Here is a 22,626-nt window from a genome sequence, read left to right as displayed (position 1 = left end):
GTAATTATGGGTATTTAAAGTCACTCATTCATACTGTACTATTATTCAGATGAATGAAAGCATTGGGGATATACACTTAGTGCACGAAACATTAAGAACACCTTCTCTTTATATGATATAGACTGACCAGGTGAATATTCAATATTAGGAATTTGTTCTTCATGTTTGGTATACTTAGAGCTGTTGTGGTGACCGTATTACCGTCACACTTGCGGTCACGATGCATGAAGGTAGCCAAATTCCAAGTGACCGTCACAGTAATTAGGCTTCTCCAAGCTCTGAAGCTGATTATGGTCATTAGCAGTCTACCAAACTTGCAATCTGCCTGGTACTCAGCACTCTATTGTCCCTTTAATCACTCTTGACATCAATGAAAATGTATTCGAAAATCTAATCAATCACTTCATGAGAGCCCATGAGCTCATGTTGCGCAACATTTCAATAAGCTATGCAATTGTGCGAGAAAATAGAGTGATGGCCTCTACTAAAAAGAGGAGGATCAGCTTTCTATAGGCTAGGCCTACTTTATTTATTTGTCAACTTTCCTAATATTAAACACATTGCTTATATTTACAACAGAAGTATAGCCTACCTGGCTGGCATGAAAATAAACCCCAGGGAAAAGCGTCCTTCGTTCGCTATTTAAGTGCATAGATGCCATGTATTTTTTCCCGCTGCCTCTCTTTCTATTCAGGTGCATAATAATGGGCCATTCTAAAGTAAAACAAATTTCACACATATATTATTTACTATAGGTATTCCCAAACTAGTGTACGGGATACGCGCAATGCTATCGGGGTATGCCAAATAAAAATGTGATTCATTTTTTTTTAAATGGGTTTTTTCTTCACATTTTCAAACAGTTCATTTATATTTTCCAACTGGGCTATACATTGGGCGAGTTTTTTTCTCTTGCCTGAGTAGCCTCGTTTCACTGCCAAAAATAAAATTAAACCATCTAGTGTTCAGCGAAATAACAACACAATGTCAAATACAGGTAGCCTAGTCAAATAATTAACATCCAATCACATTAACCGTTACTCTCTCACGGGAATTCCACTAACGGTCCGTATGTAGCCAAACGTAGCTGCTGCTTGTGTTGGTATCTGTACTGATGCCGCAAAAGACATAGTGGAGTGGTAACACGCGTGCAAGCAGTTGCTCCCGACGCCACTTGGGTTCACTGCAGCATTCACCGAGAGGCTCTTGCGCCAAGGGAATGCCTGACAGCTTGAAAGATGTTTTGGACACTACAGTGAAAATGGTTAACTTTGTTAAAGCAAGGCCCCTGAACTCTCGTGTATTTTCTGCACTATGCAATCATATGGGCAGCAACCATGTAACACTTTTACAACATACAGAAGTGCGCTGGTTATCAAGGGGCAAAGTATTGACACGTTTTTTTAAATTGAGAGACGAGCTTAAAGTTCTTTACTGACCATAATTTTCACTTGTCTGACCGCTTGCATGATGATGAGTGTCTCACACAACTGGCCTATCTGGGTGATGTTTTTTCTCACCTGAATGATCTGAATCTAGGATTACAGGGACACTCCGCATTATATTCAATGTGCGAGACAAAATTGAGGCTATGATTAAGAAGTTGGAGCTTTTCTCTGTCTGCATTAACAAGGACAACGCACAGGTCTTTCCATCATTGTATGATCTTTTGTGTGCAAATGAACTCAAGCTTACGGACAGTGTCAAATGGGATATAGCGAAGCACCTGAGTGAGTTGGGTGCGTAATTACTCAGGTACTTTCCCGAAATGGATGACACGAACAACTGGATTCGTTATCCCTTTCATGCCCTGCCTCCAGTCCACTTACCGATATCTGAACAAGAGGGCCTCATTGACATTGCAACAAGCGGTTCAATGAAAATGTTATTTCATCAAAAACCACTACCAGATTTCTGGATTGGGCTTCGCTCAGAGTATTCTGCCTTGGCAAATCGTGCTGTTAAGACACTGATGCACTTTGCAACCACGTACCTATGTGAGAGTGGATTCTCGGCCCTCACTAGCATGAAAACAAAATACAGGCACAGACTGTGTGTGGAAAATGATTTAAGACAGACTCTCTCCAATACAACCCAACATTGCCGAGTTATGTGCACCCTTTCAAGCACACCCTTCTAATTAACCTGTGGTGAGTTATTCACAATTTTCGATGAACAAATAAGGTTTTATATGTAAGATGGTTAAATAAAGAGCAAAATTATTGATTATTATTATATTATTATTTGTGCCCTGGTCCTATAAGAGCTCTTTGTCACTTCCCACGAGCCGGGTTCTGACAAAACTCACACTCATTTTTATGTTTAATAAATGTATCGTATAGTGTGTGTGTGGCAGGCTTACAGTGATGGCAAAAAACAACATTTGAGAGTGCCCTGACCCTGGTGCTAGAGAAGGTACACAGCTGGAGGTTGAATGTTTGAAGGGGTAGGGGACTATAAAAAGTTTGTGAACCACTGATGTAGTATATGTAAAGGCAAGATTCAATCAAAAATGCCTTTTTTTGTGACTTTTTCAAATCATAGTTGCACACCTCATGTAGCCTAGCCCATAGGCCTATATGTTTTAATAAGGTTTGTATCACAACCTAAGTGGACAAATAACTTCTTAAAATGAAGCACATTAATCTGCTTTACAACGGGTGTAGAGCCTAACTACATATATAAGCAGCGCGTGAGTTTCAAGTTTGGGGAAGATCATTTTCACCATAAAAATGTACCTTTATAATAAAAGCATTACATGAATAATCACATTTGCGGTCACTTTTGATAATGGGGTTTTCTGCTAATGGAACATTCACGCTTATAGCCTACTACCATGTGCGCATTGCTGTGCTTATAATGTGAAGAAATAGCCTAATACTTTATCAACATTTTAAGCTAAACGTTCTGATCTGTTGCGTCAGCCACATTGCGTAAAATAGGTTTCTCGATGCTAGTAGTAATTGGGGATCTATCGTATCCCACAACTGTCCCAGACTATGTTTGGAATATTTATTTCTCGCACAGAATAGAATAGGTCAACTTTTGTACTGTGGGCGATAGTAGATTCACATAAGGACAACTCAGAGTATGCTATTCTGTTCTTCTGAAATATAATTTTCTTAATACCATGCTTCTTTAGACCTGTCTAAAATAAATAATGCATTTATTGTGAAAGTATAGGCTATATGAATGTACAGTTCCAAAGGTCTGCATCAGTGGCTTGTAGGCTATGTGTGGAAGCCAGGAGATGCTACATTTGTTTATGTTAATTAACAGTCAATTACAGTGAGAGTTATTTGCTTGACAATCATCGGCTGACAGAATTTTGTGACCGCCACAGCCAAAGGTATACTCAATGTATATGGAGATGTGAATCACTGACACCAGGTCTTGTCTAGACGGAGTGAATCACTGATACCAGGTCCTGTCTAGACGGAGTGAATCACTGATACCAGGTCCTGTCTAGAAGGAGTGAATCACTGATACCAGGTCCTGTCTAGACGGAGTAAAACACTGATATCAGGTCCTGTCTAGACAGAGTAAAACACTGATACCAGGTCCTGTCTAGACGGAGTGAATCACTGATACCAGGTCCTGTCTAGACGGAGTGAATCACTCATACCAGGTCCTGTCTAGAAAGAGTGAAACACTGATACCAGGTCCTGTCTAGAAGGAGTGAATCACTGTTACCAGGTCCTGTCTAGACAGAGTAAAACACTGATACCAGGTCCTGTCTAGACGGAGTGAATCACTGATACCAGGTCCTGTCTAGACAGAGTGAATCACTGATACCAGGTCCTGTCTAGAAGGAGTGAATCACTGATACCAGGTCCTGTCTAGAAGGAGTGAATCACTGATACCAGGTCCTGTCTAGACGGAGTGAATCACTGATACCAGGTCCTGTCTAGAAGGAGTGAATCACTGATACCAGGTCCTGTCTAGACAGAGTAGAACACTGATACCAGGTCCTGTCTAGACGGAGTGAATCACTGATACCAGGTCCTGTCTAGACAGAGTGAATCACTGATACCAGGTCCTGTCTAGAAGGAGTGAATCACTGATACCAGGTCCTGTCTAGAAGGAGTGAATCACTGATACCAGGTCCTGTCTAGAAGGAGTGAATCACTGATACCAGGTCCTGTCTAGACAGAGTAGAACACTGATACCAGGTCCTGTCTAGACGGAGTGAATCACTGATACCAGGTCCTGTCTAGACAGAGTGAATCACTGATACCAGGTCCTGTCTAGAAGGAGTGAATCACTGATACCAGGTCCTGTCTAGATGGAGTGAATCACTGATACCAGGTCCTGTCTAGAAGGAGTGGATCACTGATACCAGGTCCTGTCTAGAAGGAGTGAATCACTGATACCAGGTCAACAGAGGAGGGTGTGGAGATCTCCCTTCCTCTGGAAAAGTGTCATGGAAGGCTAGAGTGTGTGTGTGTGTGTGTGTGTGTTTCCATTGTTTATGTACAATTCTTTGCCAAGTTTGTGATGTCATCACATCATAAGAACGAGGCTTTTGAAACATCTGTGTTTGTGCGGGTATGTGTTGTTGGCAGAATCTTTTTGTCTGCACTATGTGCTTTTCTGTATGGACTTGCTTTGATACGTTGTGCACATACAGGACATGTTCTATTGACACAGCATCACAGTAACCAGTAGCACGGTTTGTTGTAGAGGTCGACCGTTTAATCAGAATGGCCGATTAATTAGGGCCGATTTCAAGTTTTCATAACAATCGGTAATCGGTATTTTTGGCCACCGATTTGCCGATTTTTTGGTTGTTTTGTTTTATATAAATATTTTTTAACTAGGCAAGTCAGTTAAGAACACATTCTTATTTTCAATGACGGCCTAGGAACGGTGGGTTAACTGCCTTGTTCAGGGGCAGAATGACAGATTTTTACCTTGTCAGCTTGGGGATGCAACCTTACGGTTAACTAGTCCAACGCTCTAACCACCTGCTTTACATTGCACTCCACGAGGAGCCTGCCTGTTACGCGAATGCAGTAAGAAGCCAAGGTAAGTTGCTAGCTAGCATTAAACTTATCTTATAAAAACAATCAATCAATCATAATCACTAGTTAACTACACATGGTTGATGATATTACTAGTTTATCTAGCCTGTCCTGCGTTGCATATAATCGATGCGGTGCGCATTCGCGAAAAAGGTCTGTCGTTGCTCCAACTTGTACCTAACCATAAACATCAATGTCTTTCTTAAAATCAATATACAAGTATATATTTTTAAACCTGCATCTTTAGTTAATATTGCCTGCTAACATGAATTTATTTTAACTAGGGAAAATGTGTCACCTCTGCAACAGAGTCAGGGTATATGCAGCAGTTTGGGCCGCCTGGCTCGTTGCGAACTGTGTGAAGACTATTTCTTCCTAACAAAGACAGCCGACTTCGCCAAACGGGGGATGATTTAACAAAAGCGCATTTGCGAAAAAAGCACAATCGTTGCACGACTGTACCTAACCATAAACATCAATGCCTTTCTTAAAATCAATACACAGAAGTACATATTTTTAAACCTGCATATTTAGCTAAAAGAAATCCAGATTAGCAGGCAATATTAACCAGGTGAAATTGTGTCACTTCTCTTGTGTTCATTGCACGCAGAGTCAGGGTATATGCAACAGTTTGGGCCGCCTGGCTCGTTGTGAACTAATTTGCCAGAATTTTACGTAATTATGACATAACATTGAAGGTTGTGCAATGTAACAGGAACATTTAGACTTATGGATGCCACCCGTTAGATAAACTACGGAACGGATCCGTATTTCACTGAAAGAATAAACGTGATAGTTTCCGGATTCGACCATATTAATGACCTAAGGGTCGTGTTTCTGTGTGTTATTATGTTATAATTAAGTCTATAATTTGATAGAGCAGTCTGACTGAGCGGTGGTAGGCACCAGCAGGCTCGTAAGCATTCATTCAAAATAGCACTTTCGTCCGTTTTGCCAGAAGCCCTTCGCAATGCATTGCGCTGTTTATGACTTCAAGCCTATCAACTCCCAAGATTAGGCTGGTGTAACCGATATGAAATGGCTAGCTAGTAAGCCGGGTGCACGCTAATAGCGTTTCAAACGTCATTCGCTCTGAGACTTGGAGTAGTTGTTTCCCTTGCTCTACATGGGTAATGCTGCTTCGAGGGTGGCTGTTGTCGATGTGTTCCTGGTTCGAGCCCAGGTAGGAGCGAGGAGAGGGACGGAAGCTATACTGTTACACTGGCAATACTAAAGTGCCTATAAGAACATCCAATAGTCAAAGGTATATGAAATACAAATCGTATAGAGAGAAATAGTCCTATAATTCCTATAATAACTACAACCTAAAACTTCTTACCTGGGAATATTGAAGACTCATGTTAAAAGGAACCACCAGCTTTCATATGTTCTCATGTTCTGAGCAAGGAACTTGAACATTAGCTTTCTTACATGGCACATAATGCACTTTTACTTTCTTCTCCGACACTTTGTTTTTGCATTATTTAAACCAAATTGAACATGTTTCATTATTTATTTGAGGCTAAATTGATTTTATTGATGTATTATATTAAGTTAAAATAAGTGTTCATTCAGTATTGTTGTAATCGTCATTATTACAAAAAAAAAATAAAAAAAATGGCCGATTAATCGGCACCGGCTTTTTTTTGGGCCCTCCAATAACCGGTATCGGTATCGGCGTTGAATAATCATAATCGGTCGACCTCTAGTTTGTTGTATCAACCCCAATCGGTCAGATACCTTTTCGTGTTTGCTCTAGTCTGCCTGGAGTGCCAGATGAGGTGGGGCATACAGTTTAGGGGCTATTCTATTGGTACATTAAGACAGGCAAGCTTAATCAAGTAGAGATAAAGTATTTGAAATAATTTAAAATAGTATTTGAACCCAGGTCTGCTGTGCGTGTGACTGTAGCCTCAGACAAATGGCTGTTGCAGCAGGGAGAGACCCACTTCCTAACCAATGTCCCAGCATTCCCGGAGGCAAACATCTCAATGTGCACCTGTCTGTTCGGAAGTGGCTGTGAATTCCACTCTCATACCCAGCCTGCATTGCTCTGCACATGGGGGGGTGCAACTCAATATTAGGAAGGTGTTCCAGTGTATGGTATACTCAGTGTATATAAAGTGTTGCCTGTCGATAAAGCTTTATTGAATTGAATGTATACACTGTGTAATGTACACGGTGGTCTTTCTCCTTGCTCTAATGTGCCTTTCAGAGGGGAAGTAACATATCCATTACATCTTGTGTACAATTGGACGACAAAGTAATCTTCATCTTCTTTTTCATCATCTTCTAGGCCCAGGACAAGAGGAAAGCTCTAGAGGAGACCAAAGCCTACACCACCCAGTCCCTGGCCAGCGTGGCATACCAGATCAATGCCTTAGCCAACAACGTGCTGCAGCTGCTGGACATCCAGGCCTCACAGCTGCGCCGAATGGAGTCCTCCATCAACCACATCTCTCAGGTCAGGAGAGACAAACATACACAGGCTTAGACACACACACACACACACACACACACACACACACACACACACACACACACACACACACACACACACACATTCAGTACCAGTCAAAAAGTTTGGACACACCTACTCATTCCAGGGTTTTTCTGAATTTTTTACTATTTTCTACATTGTAGAATAAGAGTGAAGACATCAAACTATGAAATAACACATATGGAATCATGTAGTAACCAAAAAAGTGTTCAAATCAAAATATTTGCCTTGATGACAGCTTTGCACACGCTTGGCATTCTCTCAACCAGCTTCACCTGGAATGCTTTTCCAACAGTCTTGAAAGAGTTCCCACATATGCTGAGCACTTGTTGGCTGCTTTTCCTTCACTCTGCGGTCCAAGTCATCCCAAACCATCTCAATTGAGTTGAGGTCGGGTGATTGTGGAGGCCAGGTCATCTGATGCAGCACTCCACCACTCTCCTTATTGGTCAAATAGACCTGGAGGTGTGTTGGGTCATTGTCCTGTTGATGGTGTATCGCTGCAGAATGCTGTGGTAGACATGCTGGTTAAGTGTGTCTTGAATTCTAAATAAATCACAGACAGTGTCACCAGCAAAGCACCCCCGCACCATCACACCTCCTCCATGCTTCACGGTGGGAACGACACATGCGGAGATCATCGTTCACCTACTCTGCGTCTCACAAAGACACGGAGGTTGGAACCAAAAATCTCAAGTTTGGAGTCATCAGACCAAAGGACAGATTTCAACTGTCTAATGTCTGCATTTCTTGGCCCAAGCAAGTCTCTTCTTCTTATTGGTGTCCTTTAGTAGTGGTTTCTTTGCAGCAATTCTACCATGAAGGCCTGATTCACACAGTCTCCTCTGAACAGTTGATGTTGAGATGTGTCTGTTACTTGAACTCTGTGTAGAATTTATTTGGGCTGCAATTTCTGAGGCTGGTAACTCTAATGAACTTATCCTCTGCTGCAGAGGTAACTCTGGGTCTTCCTTTGCTGTGGCAGTCCTCATGAGAGCCAGTTTCATCATAACGCTTGATGGTTTTTGCGACTGCACTTGAAGAAACTTTCAAAGTTCTTGAAATGTTCTGCATTGAATGACCTTCATGTCTTAACCTCTAGGGGCTAGGTGGGACGCTTGCTTTAAAGTAATGATGAACTGTCGTTTCTTTTTGCTTATTTGAGCAGTTCTTGCCATGATATGGACTTGGTCTTTTACCAAATAGGGTTATCTTCTGTATACCACCCCTACCATGTCACAACACAATTGATTGTCTCAAACGCATTAACCTGTTATGGCTAGGGGGCAGTATTTTCACGGCCGGATAAAAAACGTACCCGATTTAATCTGATTATTACTCCTGCCCAGAAACTAGAATATGCATATAATTATTAGCGTTTGGATAGAAAACACTCCAAAGTTTCTAAAACTGTTTGAATGGTGTTTGTGAGTATAACAGAACTCATTTGGCAGGCCAAAACCTGAGAAGATTCCATGCAGGAAGTGCCCTGTCTGACAATTTCTTGCCCTTCTTGATCATCTCTATCCATTACAGGGGATCTCTGCTGTTACGTGACACTTCCTACGGCTCCCATGGGCTCTCAGAAGGCGGAAAAAAGCTGAATCGTGGCTTTGCAGGCTCTGGCTGAAAAAAAGTAGCGCGTTTGGGTAGTGGCTGGTCACAGTACTGTGAGACTCAGGCTCGTGCCCGAGTCGACCCCATGCTTTATTTTCTTTCGTCTGTTTACCTAAACGCAGATTCCTGGTCGGAATGTTATCGCTTTTTTACGAGAAAAATGGCATAAAAATTGATTTTAAACAGCGGTTGACATGCTTCGAAGTATGGTAATGGAATATTTAGAAATCTTTTGTCACGAAATGCGCCATGCTCGTGACCCTTATTTACACTTCGGATAGTGTCTTGAACGCACGAACAAAACGCCGCTATTTGGATATAACAATGGATTATTTTGAACCAAACCAACATTTGTTATTGAAGTAGCAGTCCTGGGAGTGCATTCTGACGAAGAACACCAAAGGTAATCAAACTTTTGTAATAGTAAATCGGAGTTTGGTCAGGGCTAAACTTGGTGGGTGTCTAAATAGCTAGCCGTGATGGCTGGGCTATCTACTCAGAATATTGCAAAATGTGCTTTCACCGAAAAGCTATTTTAAAATCGGACACCTCGATTGCACAAAGGAGTTCTGTATCTATAATTCTTAAAATAATTGTTATGTTTTTTGGCACATCTGTTAATTGAAAGGCATTCCGGGTGACTACCTCAGGAAGCTGGTTGAGAGAATGCCAAGAGTGTGCAAAGCTGTCATCAAGGCAAAGTGTGGCTACTTTGAAGAATCTCAAATATAAAATATATTTTGATTTGTTTACACTTTTTTGGTTACTACATGATTCCATATGTGTTATTTCATCGTTTTGGTGTCATGACTATTATTCTACAATGTAGAAAATAGTAAAAATAAAGAAAAACCCTTGAATGAGTTGGTGTGTCCAAACTTTTGACTGGTACTATAAAAACGTTTGGGGTCACTTAGAAATGACCTTGTTTTTGAAAGAAAAGCTTAATGTTTGGTCCATTAATATAACATCAAATTGATCAGAAATACAGTGTAGACATTGTTAATGACTGTTGTTAATGTTGTAAGTGACTATTGTATCTGGAAATGGCAGATTTGTAATGGAATATCTACATAGGCGTACAGAGGCACATTATCAGCAACTGTGTTCCAATGGCACGTTGTGTTAGCTAATCCAAGTTTATCATTTTAAAAGCCTAATTGATCATTAGAAAACCCTTTTGCAATGATGTTAGCACAGCTGAAAACTGTTGTTCTGATTTAAAGAAGCAATAAAACTGGCCTTCTTTAGACGTGTTGAGTATCTGGAGCATCAGCATTTGTGGGTTCGATTACAGGCCAGAAACTCGTCAGTCTATTCATGTTCTGAGAAATGAAGGCTATTCCATGCGAGAAATTGCCAAGAAACTGAAGATCTCGTACAACGCTGTGTACTACTCCCTTCACAGAACAGAGAAAACTGTCTGCATAGAAAGAGGAGTGGGAGGCCCCGGTGCACAACTGAGCAAGAGGACAAGTACATTAGAGGGTCTAGTTTGAGGAACAGACACCTCACAAGTCCTCAACTGGCAGCTTCATTAAATAGTACCAGCAAAACCAGTCTCAACGTCAACAGTGAAGAGGCGACTCCGGGATGCTGGCCTTCTAGGCAGAATTGCAAAGAAAAAGCCATATCCCAGATTGGCCAAAAAAAATAACTTTAACTTTTTCCCCATTTTGTTACGTTACAGCCTTATTCTAAAATTGATTAAATCGTTTTCCCCCCTCATCAATCTACACACAATACCCCATAATGACAAAGCAAAAATAGGTTTTTAGAAATTGTTGCAAATGTATATATAAAAAAAACTGAAATATCACATTTACATAAGTATTCAGACCAAGGGTTAACTCTGGAGTGTGAAGACATACGCAATCAAGACCTCTTCGGTTGATTTAAAAAACAAATGATTTTGAAAATGTAGATTTAATTTTTAGACAGCAAAATGTGAACTGTGTAACGGGTGTGTAGACTTTCACTAGACACTGTATCTACATGTATTTGAAATACATTTTACATGACGTTAAATACATTGAAATGTAATTTTTCTTCCCTTGTGGGTTGGGGAGGTTCTGTGTTTCATCCACCTTAGTAATGGAACTGCATGTATAAGCACTGAGATGAGTCCTCTTTGTAGAGAAATGATAAATAGACCAATAAGCTAGCTTCTGTAGCTCTCTGGTCCTTGGTATTGAAGATATACTGTATCACGGCTATATCGGATCACGGTTGAAGCGATGTAGCATCCACCTTTAGCGCAGGAGGTGAGATGAGTTGTCGATTCAGGTGTTTTTACGGTCTAGTTTGCACTAGAGCATGCTGATCAATGAGGCTTTCCAGGGATTGGGATTTCCAACCTTAGCTTTGAGGAGGTTTGGGTGTGAAACGCCATTGCACACTTGGTGAGAGATGAATTCCAATGAACAGCTTGTAGCAAAATCCCCCCAGAGTCTTGACCAAGCGGACCAGTCTTGACCAAGTAAAGGGGCATAGGGCAGCGTTGCCCATCTTTCAAATGTCGCTCCAGGGATCTCTCCATTAACTCAGCGGGGTTTCTCTTAGGAAATGTCATTTCTGGGGCCTGTCCCCACCTGTTGAACATGAGATGACTTGACACTCAGCAAAGTACAGCTTCCTCATTATTGAAGTTGGTTTTACCCATTAAGTTAATATCTAACTACTGGTAACTGAATTATCTCATGTACAATGACAATTTAGTATTAGTTAGATACCGTAGTCTATGCTATCTAACAAATACTGAATTGTCGTTGTACATTTTTTTCAACAGTAACCATTTGACAAGGCTTTTAGTTAGGCCGCCTGCTGAAACAACAATGCATAGTCATGAATGAGAATGTTTAAATCAAAACGAGCAATTATTATTATCTCTTAAAAATAAACCTTTTTCTCTCGGAGAAAGAAGTCTCATGAAAAAATGGCCAGTGCTGTTGTACACATAGAGATCCTATTAAATTACTCTATTCTACATTTTATTAATTCATGTATTAAACCTACTGTATTCTAATTCCTAATGATATGGTTGTACATCTCAAAGACATTCCAATTTTCATACGCTATTGTTGGGTGAAGAAAAGGTATTTACTCTTGCCGTTAAACTGTACTATACTGCAGTTATAGTGCGGTTATACTGCACTATACTGCAGTTATACTGTACTATACTGCGGTTATACTGCACTATACTGCAGTTATACTGTACTATACTGCAGTTATACTGCACTATACTGTGGTTATACTGCACTATACTGCAGTTATAATGAGGTTATACTGTACTATAGTGTAGTTATACTGCGGTTATACTGCACTATACTGCGGTTATGCTGTACTATACTGCAGTTATACTGCACTATACTGCAGTTATACTGTACTATACTGCAGTTATACTGCGGTTATACGGCAGTTATACTGCACTATACTGCAGTTATACTGTGCTATACTGCAGTTATACTGCACTATACTGTACTATACTGCCGCTATACTGCACATTGCTGCAGTTATACTGTACTATACTGCAGCTATACTGCACTATACTGCGGTTATACTGTGCTATACTGCAGTAATACTGCACTATACTGCAGTTATACTGTACTATACTGCAGTTATACTGCACTATACTGTACTATACTGTCGCTATACTGCACTATGCTGCAGTTATACTGTACTATACTGCAGTTATACTGTACTATACTGTACTATACTGTGGTTATACTGTACTATACTGTACTATACTGCAGTTATACTGCACTCTAACAGCAATCTTTTTTCATAAGCTAGATCATCTATATCAAGACACTGACAATATTTGAGTTGGTGGCCCCAAACCAAAGACTAAACGCAGATTTTTAATTACATGCCTCTCCCAAAAGCACCAGTCACTGGTCTTAATCACATCACTAATGCCCCCCCCCCCCCCACACTCTGACCAAGGTTTCCGTTCACACATCTATCCTTTTCACCCCCCCCCCCACACTTTACTTTGACTCATAGATTGTCAACAGTCCCCTGATGAACTCATTCATCTTTTCCATGACTGACTGATTCCTCCATCTCTATGACGACCCACTAGCCTTGTCATCGCCTTTTCTGTGTAGAAGGATTGGGCTGCATTCGCAATTGGAACAGTCATTGGAAGTGATTTGGCCAAATCCTCTCCAGGGCTCCAGTCTTAAGTATTTCCCCTGGTGTCACTGGTGCCACTACATTGTTCAGTTCCTGGCACCAGCCCATGATTGGGTCGAAATCCAATAACCAAATAGAAACATAGAAACATGTGTAATCATCTAATAAATTAATTCACAATACTTATTAAGAAGTGTAATAGAGTACTGACATGGTACTCATTAAATACTTTGTTACATCTAACATGTCCAAGCAGGAATGCATGATTCAAGATATTTTGATATGCAACCTAATCCAGTGTTTGTCATGAATTTTGGGTTGATAATTAGGCTATTATTGTTTATATTTGACCAACAGAATAGGGCTCCAGAATTGTTAGATTTTTTTTGTTTGTTGGTACAATCGAGATGAATTTGCCTTCATCCTCAATATCTCCCATCCAAAGACATGCCCAGAATTTTGAGAGAGAGAGAGCTGCACTTCCTAACCTCCTGCCAAATGTATGACCATATTAGAGACACATATTTTCCTCAGATTACTCAGATCCACAAATAATTTCACAACAAATCCAATTTTGATAAACTCCCATATCTACTGGGTGAAATACCAGTGTGCAATCACAGCAGCAAGATTTGTGACCTGTTGCCACAAGAAAAGGGCAACCAGTGAAGAACAAACACCCATATTTATGTTTATTTATTTTCCCTTTTGTACTTGAACTATTTGCACATAATATGCCATTTGAAATGTCTTTATTCTTTTGGAGTGTAATGTTTACTGTTCATTTTAATAGTTTACTTCACTTTTGTTTACTATCTATTTCACTTGCTTTGGCAATGTAACACATGTTCTGTGATGTACTGGCTGGTAGTTAACGAGTTGTTCTTACAGCGGAACTGCCGTCTGTTCCTGGGAGATAACAGCCTTTTAAATGGCAGCCAGATGTTTATCAGAGTAAAGAGATTACACCAGAACTGTTGCTAGAGAGAGAGGGAGTTGTACCCTCAAAAGTTAGATTGCATTAGCTGTGTCTAGACACTCTCAAAGCCGTCTGTACACAAACTTCTGGTTGAATGTGTTTTCAACAGACAAGCGTGACTGACCTGATATTAAACCCAGATCACCTGATATCGAACCCAGATCGCTGTGTGTTAACCCTCTGAACCAAAATCCCAATTAGCCCCGGGAGCAAACGTAAATGTTAAGGTTACTCATCACACGAGCGTAGCTCACAGAACCACCTCTGTTACACTAGCTTTGCATCAGTGGTCAAAATTATTTAGCAGCTCTTCTCTAATGGCGGTACTGTTTGTGGTACACAACCAAATGAAGATCCAATCTACAGAGAATATAGAACACCCCTTTAACGACCAACTGAACAAGTAGAGTAGAACAAACAAACAGTAGAACTAACATACTTCTAAACACAAAGCTAAACCTTTCAGTGTCTCTTTCTTCATTTTTTCCTTCCTTTCTTTCCTGTCCTTTCATTCTCATCTTCTGTCAACATTTTCTGTCCGTTGGTCTCTCGCCCCCCCTCTTCCGCCAACCTCTTTCTGTAGGAACTTTTAGTTTGTGAGCCCACGCTCTGACTCCGACAGGAAATGGGCAGGGTGTTGTGCTGGTTTCCAGCTATATAGGGGCGTGACCATTTGGTTTCCTCCGGAAAGAAGTTATTTTTATCACACAGCACAAATGTGTAGTATCGAACACATAGACGTTTGTGTGGCAGCACCTCAGGGACTTCTTTATAAGGTCATCCAGAGAGTCAAATGAACTCCCTGTCTATTAAAGATCTCTTTATCTCGCACTTGTTCTCCATCTCTAGCCCCTACAGCAATGGAATCACTAAAGAGTACTTAACCCAGTTGGATGAATAGTGAATGAAGTGTGACCTCATTGTCCAGGGCGCACGTGCGCGCACACACACACACACACACACACACACACACACACACACACACACACACACACACACACACACACGTTTGCCTGTCAACAGTACTTAGCACCTCTGAACAGAGTGTCGGCAGTCAATTTGTTTTGTATTCACACAGCAAAGAACTTGGAAGTCCTCAGCCACTCAGTCTTGTTAAAATACTCTAAACCAGAAGGTGGCAGTAGCGTTGTTTGGCAATGCATATCCATGCGTATTGCTTATGGTCTAAATTCCAAGCTATCTGACTTGCCTAGTTAAATAAAGGTTAAACGAAATAAATATAAAATTCTACGCTTATGTTGCTATTTTGTAGAAAGGCCTTGTTGATACTAGCCAGATGGCCACAGCTAGATAACTACCTTGCAAGATGACAAAGAAACAGTTTAATTCACTCTCCACAATCCCATACTGCCAGTGCCAGCCCATACCCAAATGTTTAGCTAGCTAGCTAACATTAGCATATTCGCTAGCTAGCTAACATCAACATAGCTAGCTATCTAGCTAAGGACACTGCACTAACTGGGCAGTTAACACAGGCAGCTGTTTCATGAAGCTAATCCATTGTGATTTAATTATAATACAGTGGTTAGCTAGATTGGAGGAAGTATTTAGTGTTGTGTGCATTGCGTCTGTGAACTTTTCTAGCTACCATCCCATAGCCTACATTGCATATGAAGTGTGACTGGCTCATCCGTGGATGTACAGACAAAATGCCCAAATGTTTTTTCACTTTTTTTTGTGGTTTTTTTGGCTCCCCCACGTAAGGGTTTGCATGCAGTATGAAAGAAGTTAAAGGTAGTTTCACTAGCCAATGCTAACAAGCATTAATGCAATGACTCAAATGTCTGCAGGTACTGTAGCAATGCTAGTTAGCATTGGCTCGTGAAACTACCGCTAACTTCCTTCATACTGCACGCAGATACATTTCAGAATCTCACAGTATCCCTTTAATACTGGGCTGGAACTAAAATCTGCTCACTGTCGGTCCCCAGATCCAGGATTGTAGAGTACTGGAAGGAAGCTGCACCGTATATTTAAACCTCTAAAGGATGAATAATGCTGTTATGTCCTAGGCCACTAAATATCAAATACTGTCATTCTAGTCCATCAGTATAAAAAGTTTATAAGCTTACTTAATGCTGCTATAAACATGACTTAATGGAGGTATTAAACAGTCATAGCAAAATGTAATGATGTGAGACTGTAGTAAACATCTATGACAAACACACCAGACAGCGTAAAGTCACAGCACTCCTTCCTCTTCCTGGTTTCAATCCTCTCGATCTCTCTGCCTTTCTGTCTCTGTCTCTCTCTCTGTCTCTCTCTCTTTTTCTCCATCTCTGTCTTTCTCTCTCCATCCCTCCATCCAGACGGTGGACATTCACAAGGAGAAGGTGGCGAGGCGAGAGATTGGCATCCTGACCACCAATAAGAACACGTCGCGCACGCACAAGATCATTGCCCCCGGCAACATGGAGCGGCCGGTCCGGTACATCAGGAAGCCCATTGACTACACGCTGCTGGACGACGTGGGCCACGGTGTCAAAGTAAGAGTCCCCTGTATTTTAATGTAGAAGCCACAGTGTCTAAGTAAAAGTCTCCTGTATTTTAAAGAAGACACCATAGTGTCAAAGTACGAGTCCCCCCATTCCCCCTTAAAGTAAAAGCAACAGACTGGAGTCATGACATCATCAGCCCTAGTGTGCGGAAAGCAGCCTAGCGGTTAGAGCGTTGGGCCAGTAACTAAAAGGTTGCTAGTTTGAATCCTAGAGCTGACTAGTTAAAACATTGGTTGATCTGCCCTTGAGCAAGGCACTTAACCCTAATTGCTCCAGGATCACCGTCAATAATGCTACTTCCCTAGCTGTGACCCCACTCTGAGTGGGACATGCAAAAAACCCTTCCATTTCACACTACTCACTTGTACAGGTTACAAACAGGAGCAATAAAAGCTATTTGATCTAGTGCCTCATACTGTCTGTAATACAGCAGTATCTGTGCTGGTTTCTGTTTCATGACAGGCTTCACACCCTTCATTGCAATTAATCAACTGGGGTCACAGTTGTCCTTCCCTCCGATGTGTAGTAGTATTTCCCTCAGAGGCAATCACACAATTAGTACGGGATTCATACGTGGAACAGTCATGTAAGTGGACTGTCTAGCCATGTTATTACCATTTCATTACTTCTATTTCATTAATTAAATCAAGCTAATCAATAAACTGGCCTTTTAGTAAGGGAGTTAGGTTGTGGGATGGTGTGTGTGTGTGTGTGTGTGTGTGTGTGTGTGTGTGTGTGTGAGACATTCGTGTGTGTACAAGTAGACCAGTGTGTGTGAGAGAGAGACAGACAGCTTGATCTGGGCCAAGTGCTGACGCCATCATATCCCACATGAATTGTGGGAAAATAATCTTTCAGCTCTGTTCTGGCTCAGTCTTCATCTTTGATTCTCTCTCCCACTGATCACTGAAAAATACATTTAAAACACACCATCTCTCACTGATCACTGAAAAATACATTTAAAACACACCATCTCTCACTGATCACTGAAAAATACATTTAAAACACACCATCTCCCACTGATCACTGAAAAATACATTTAAAACACACCATCTCCCACTGATCACTGAAAAATACATTTAAAACACACCATCTCTCACTGATCACTGAAAAATACATTTAAAACACACCATCTCCCACTGATCACTGAAAAATACATTTAAAACACACCATCTCCCACTGATCACTGAAAAATACATTTAAAACACACCATCTCTCACTGATCACTGAAAAATACATTTAAAACACACCATCTCCCACTGATCACTGAAAAATACATTTAAAACACACCATCTCTCACTGATCACTGAAAAATACATTTAAAACACACCATCTCTCACTGATCACTGAAAAATACATTTAAAACACACCATCTCTCACTGATCACTGAAAAATACATTTAAAACACACCATCTCTCACTGATCACTGAAAAATACATTTAAAACACACCATCTCCCACTGATCACTGAAAAATACATTTAAAACACACCATCTCCCACTGATCACTGAAAAATACATTTAAAACACACCATCTCTCACTGATCACTGAAAAATACATTTAAAACACACCATCTCTCACTGATCACTGAAAAATACATTTAAAACACACCATCTCTCACTGATCACTGAAAAATACATTTAAAACACACCATCTCTCACTGATCACCGAAAAATATACTGCTCAAAAAAATAAAGGGAACACTTAAACAACACATCCTAGATCTGAATGAAAGAAATAATCTTATTAAATACTTTTTTCTTTACATAGTTGAATGTGCTGACAACAAAATCACACAAAAATAATCAATAGAAATCCAATTTATCAACCCATGGAGGTCTGGATTTGGAGTCACACTCAAAATTAAAGTGGAAAACCACACTACAGGCTGATCCAACTTTGATGTAATGTCCTTAAAACAAGTCAAAATGAGGCTCAGTAGTGTGTGTGGCCTCCACGTGCCTGTATGACCTCCCTACAATGCCTGGGCATGCTCCTGATGAGGTGGCGGATGGTCTCCTGAGGGATCTCCTCCCAGACCTGGACTAAAGCATCCGCCAACTCCTGGACAGTCTGTGGTGCAACGTGGCGTTGGTGGATGGAGCGAGACATGATGTCCCAGATGTGCTCAATTGGATTCAGGTCTGGGGAATGGGTGGGCCAGTCCATAGCATCAATGCCTTCCTCTTGCAGGAACTGCTGACACACTCCAGCCACATGAGGTCTAGCATTGTCTTGCATTAGGAGGAACCCAGGGCCAACCGCACCAGCATATGGTCTCACAAGGGGTCTGAGGATCTCATCTCGGTACCTAATGGCAGTCAGGCTACCTCTGGCGAGCACATGGAGGGCTGTGCGGCCCCCAAAAGAAATGCCACCCCACACCATGACTGACCCACCGCCAAACCGGTCATGCTGGAGGATGTTGCAGGCAGCAGAACGTTCTCCACGGCGTCTCCAGACTCTGTCACATCTGTCACATGTGCTCAGTGTGAACCAGCTTTCATCTGTGAAGAGCACAGGGCGCCAGTGGCGAATTTGCCAATCTTGGTGTTCTCTGGCAAATGCCAAACGTCCTGCACGGTGTTGGGCTGTAAGCACAACCCCCACCTGTGGACGTCGGGCCCTCATACCACCCTCATGGAGTCTGTTTCTGACCGTTTGAGCAGACACATGCACATTTGTGGCCTGCTGGAGGTCATTTTGCAGGGCTCTGGCAGTGCTTCTCCTGCTCCTCCTTGCACAAAGGCGGAGGTAGAGGTCCTGCTGCTCGGTTGTTGCCCTCCTACGGCCTCCTCCACGTCTCCTGATGTACTGGCCTGTCTCCTGGTAGCGCCTCCATGCTCTGGACACTACGCTGACAGACACAGCAAACCTTCTTGCCACAGCTCGCATTGATGTGCCATCCTGGATGAGCTGCACTACCTGAGACACTTATGTGGGTTGTAGACTCCGTCTCATGCACAAACTAGAGTGAAAGCACTGCCAGCATTCAAAAGTGACCAAAACATCAGCCAGGAAGCACAGGAACTGAGAAGTGGTCTGTGGTCACCACCTGCAGAACCACTCCTTTATTGGGGGTGTCTTGATAATTGCCTATAATTTCCACCTGTTGTCTATTCCATTTGCACAACAGCATGTGAAATTTATTGTCAATCAGTGTTGCTTCCTAAGTGGACAGTTTGATTTCACGGAAGTGTGATTGACTTGGAGTTACATTGTGTTGTTTAAGTGTTCCCTTTATTTTTTTTAGCAGTGTACATTTAAAACACACCATCTCTCACTGATCTCTGAAAAATACATTTAAAACACACCATCTCTCACTGATCACTGAAAAATACATTTAAAACACACCATCTCTCACTGATCACTGAAAAATACATTTAAAACACACCATCTCTCACTGATCACTGAAAAATACATTTAAAACACACCATCTCTTACTGATCACTGAAAAATACATTTAAAACACACCATCTCTCACTGATCACTGAAAAATACATTTAAAACACACCATCTCTCACTGATCACTGAAAAATACATTTAAAACACACCATCTCTCACTGATCACTGAAAAATACATTTAAAACACACCATCTCTCACTGATCACTGAAAAATACATTTAAAACACACCATCTCTCACTGATCACTGAAAAATACATTTAAAACACACCATCTCTCACTGATCACTGAAAAATACATTTAAAACACACCATCTCTCACTGATCACTGACAAATACATTTAAAACACACCATCTCTCACTGATCACTGAAAAATACATTTAAAACACACCATCTCTCACACATTTGATATATTATTTCTGACATATTATGTTGTACAGAAGCAAGCTGAACTGTGGTAGGAGCTCATGCTGCCTATATAATTACAGGTTATATGACACTCTCTCTTCCCTCACCATCCCTCTGTTTTAATCTCTTTAACCCCATCACTCTCTCTTCCCTCACCATCCCTCTGTTTTAATCTCTTTAACCCCATCACTCTCTCTTTACCTGTTCCCATCCCAATTTCTCTCTCTCTCTCTCTCTCTCTCTCTCTCACTCTCTCTCTGTCTCTCCCTCTCGCCTTCTCGCTTTCTGTCTCTTAAATACAATTACATTTAAGGGCTTTATTGGCATGGAAAACATATGTTTACATTGCCAAGGCAAGTGTTGTAGATTTTAAACAAAAGTGAAATAAACAATAAAAATGAACATTAAATATTACACTCACAGAAGTTCCAAAAGAATAAAGACATTTCAAATGTCATATTACGTCTATATACAGTGTCTCTCTGTCTCTCTCTGTCTCTCTCTCTCTCTCTGTCTCTCTTTCTGTCTCTCACTGTCTCTCTCTGTCTCTCTCTCTCTCTGTCTCTCTGTCTCTCTCTCTGTCTCTCTCTCTGTCTCTCTGTCTGTCTGTCTCTCTCTGTCTCTCTCTGTCTCTCTCTTGCTCTCTCTCTCTCTCTCTCTCTCTCTCTCTCTCTCTCTCTCCCTCTCTGTCTTTCTGTCTCTCTCTGTCTCTCTATCTATCTATCTGTCTGTCTCTCTGTCATTGATAGTCATAGTCTCCATGGTGTGTTATGCATGAAGGAATGTCTCTATTACTCCGGCTGTGACTCTACTATGTGATAATGAGTTGTAGATGTTCTTCTAACATCCCCTGCTCTACATTCTACAGAGGCCGCAGCCACACATTTGGCTTAGTCTCATGATACACATGCATTGAGCTTTTGTAGCAAAACAAATGAGTGTGTGTGTGTGTGTGTGTGTGTGTGTGTGTGTGTGTGTGTGTGTGTGTGTGTGTGTGTGTGTGTGTGTGTGTGTGTGTGTGTGTGTGTGTGTGTGTGTGAACAGCTCATCCCCACAGCTTATTTCCCCCATGTTAAGGCAGGAGGAGTCCTCGGGGCTTGCCCGGGACCTTGAATAACCAATCACTCCCCTCGCCTCCCTGGTTATCGTGGTATCCCCCCCACCAGTCATTGCTGACAGACAGTTGCCCCTAGAGACTGAGGCGAGTGTCAGATACTTCCCTCTGACAGCCGAGCGAGCTTCGCAACGATTAGACTCGTCGACTGTCACCAGTTACTGTAAACCCAAGTCACGTATTAGACCTCACTCACTCACTGACTGACTGACTACAACAGCTAGCTTCCAGTAGAATCTAAATCAGGCATTTGACAGACAGACCTGTGCACTATCTGAATTAGGGAGCAGGTATTAGCAGAAGCTAGATATTGGTTAGCTGCCGTTGATAAGGATCGGTATTGGCTGAATAGAGAAGTCAGATCTCCCTCTCTACTCTTAATCAGTGAGCTACACTATATATACAAAAGTATGTGGACACACCTTCAAATGAGTGGATTCGGCTATTTCAGCCACACCCGTTGCTGACAGGTGTATAAAATCGAGCACACAGCCATGTAATCTCCATAGACAAACATTGGCAGTAGAATGGCCTTACTGAAGAGCTCAGTGACTTTCAATGTGGCACCGTCATAGTGCCACATTTCCAACAAGTCAGTTCATCAAATTCCTACCCTGCTAGAGCTGCTCCAGTCAACAGCATACAATGACAGTCTAGATGATTCTGTGCTTCCAACCTTGATGTTACCAATTTGGGGAATGCCCTTTCCTTTTATTACTGTAGTTCTCACTCTGTCTCGTCTGTTAACCAATGATTACAACTGTTACTACTGTAGTTCTCACTCTGTCTCGTCAGTTAACCAATGATTACAACTGTTACTACTGTAGTTCTCGCTCTGTCTCGTCTGTTAACCAATGATTACAACTGTTACTACTGTAGTTCTCACTCTGTCTCGTCTGTTAACCAATGATTACAACTGTTACTAC

At 41.4% G+C, this 22,626-nt stretch overlaps 1 protein-coding gene across 6 annotated transcripts in view; it reads left to right on the top strand.

Annotated features, from left to right (window-relative positions):
- Positions 1–22,626, top strand: part of LOC106598065 (abl interactor 1) — a 55,919-nt gene that overhangs the window by 13,287 nt on the left and 20,006 nt on the right. For all 6 annotated transcript variants that reach the window (XM_045714468.2, XM_045714470.2, XM_045714471.2 and 3 more), the window contains exons 2-3: positions 7,321–7,488; positions 16,588–16,764. In XM_045714468.2, coding sequence (XP_045570424.1) covers positions 7,321–7,488; positions 16,588–16,764 — 345 coding nt within the window. The remainder of the gene's footprint in view (positions 1–7,320; positions 7,489–16,587; positions 16,765–22,626) is intronic.

The sequence above is a fragment of the Salmo salar genome, chromosome 03 (genome assembly GCF_965601325.2).
Source record: "Salmo salar chromosome 03, fSalSal1, whole genome shotgun sequence".
NCBI lineage: Eukaryota > Metazoa > Chordata > Actinopteri > Salmoniformes > Salmonidae > Salmo > Salmo salar.
This window is presented reverse-complemented; position numbering and strand designations above follow the sequence as displayed.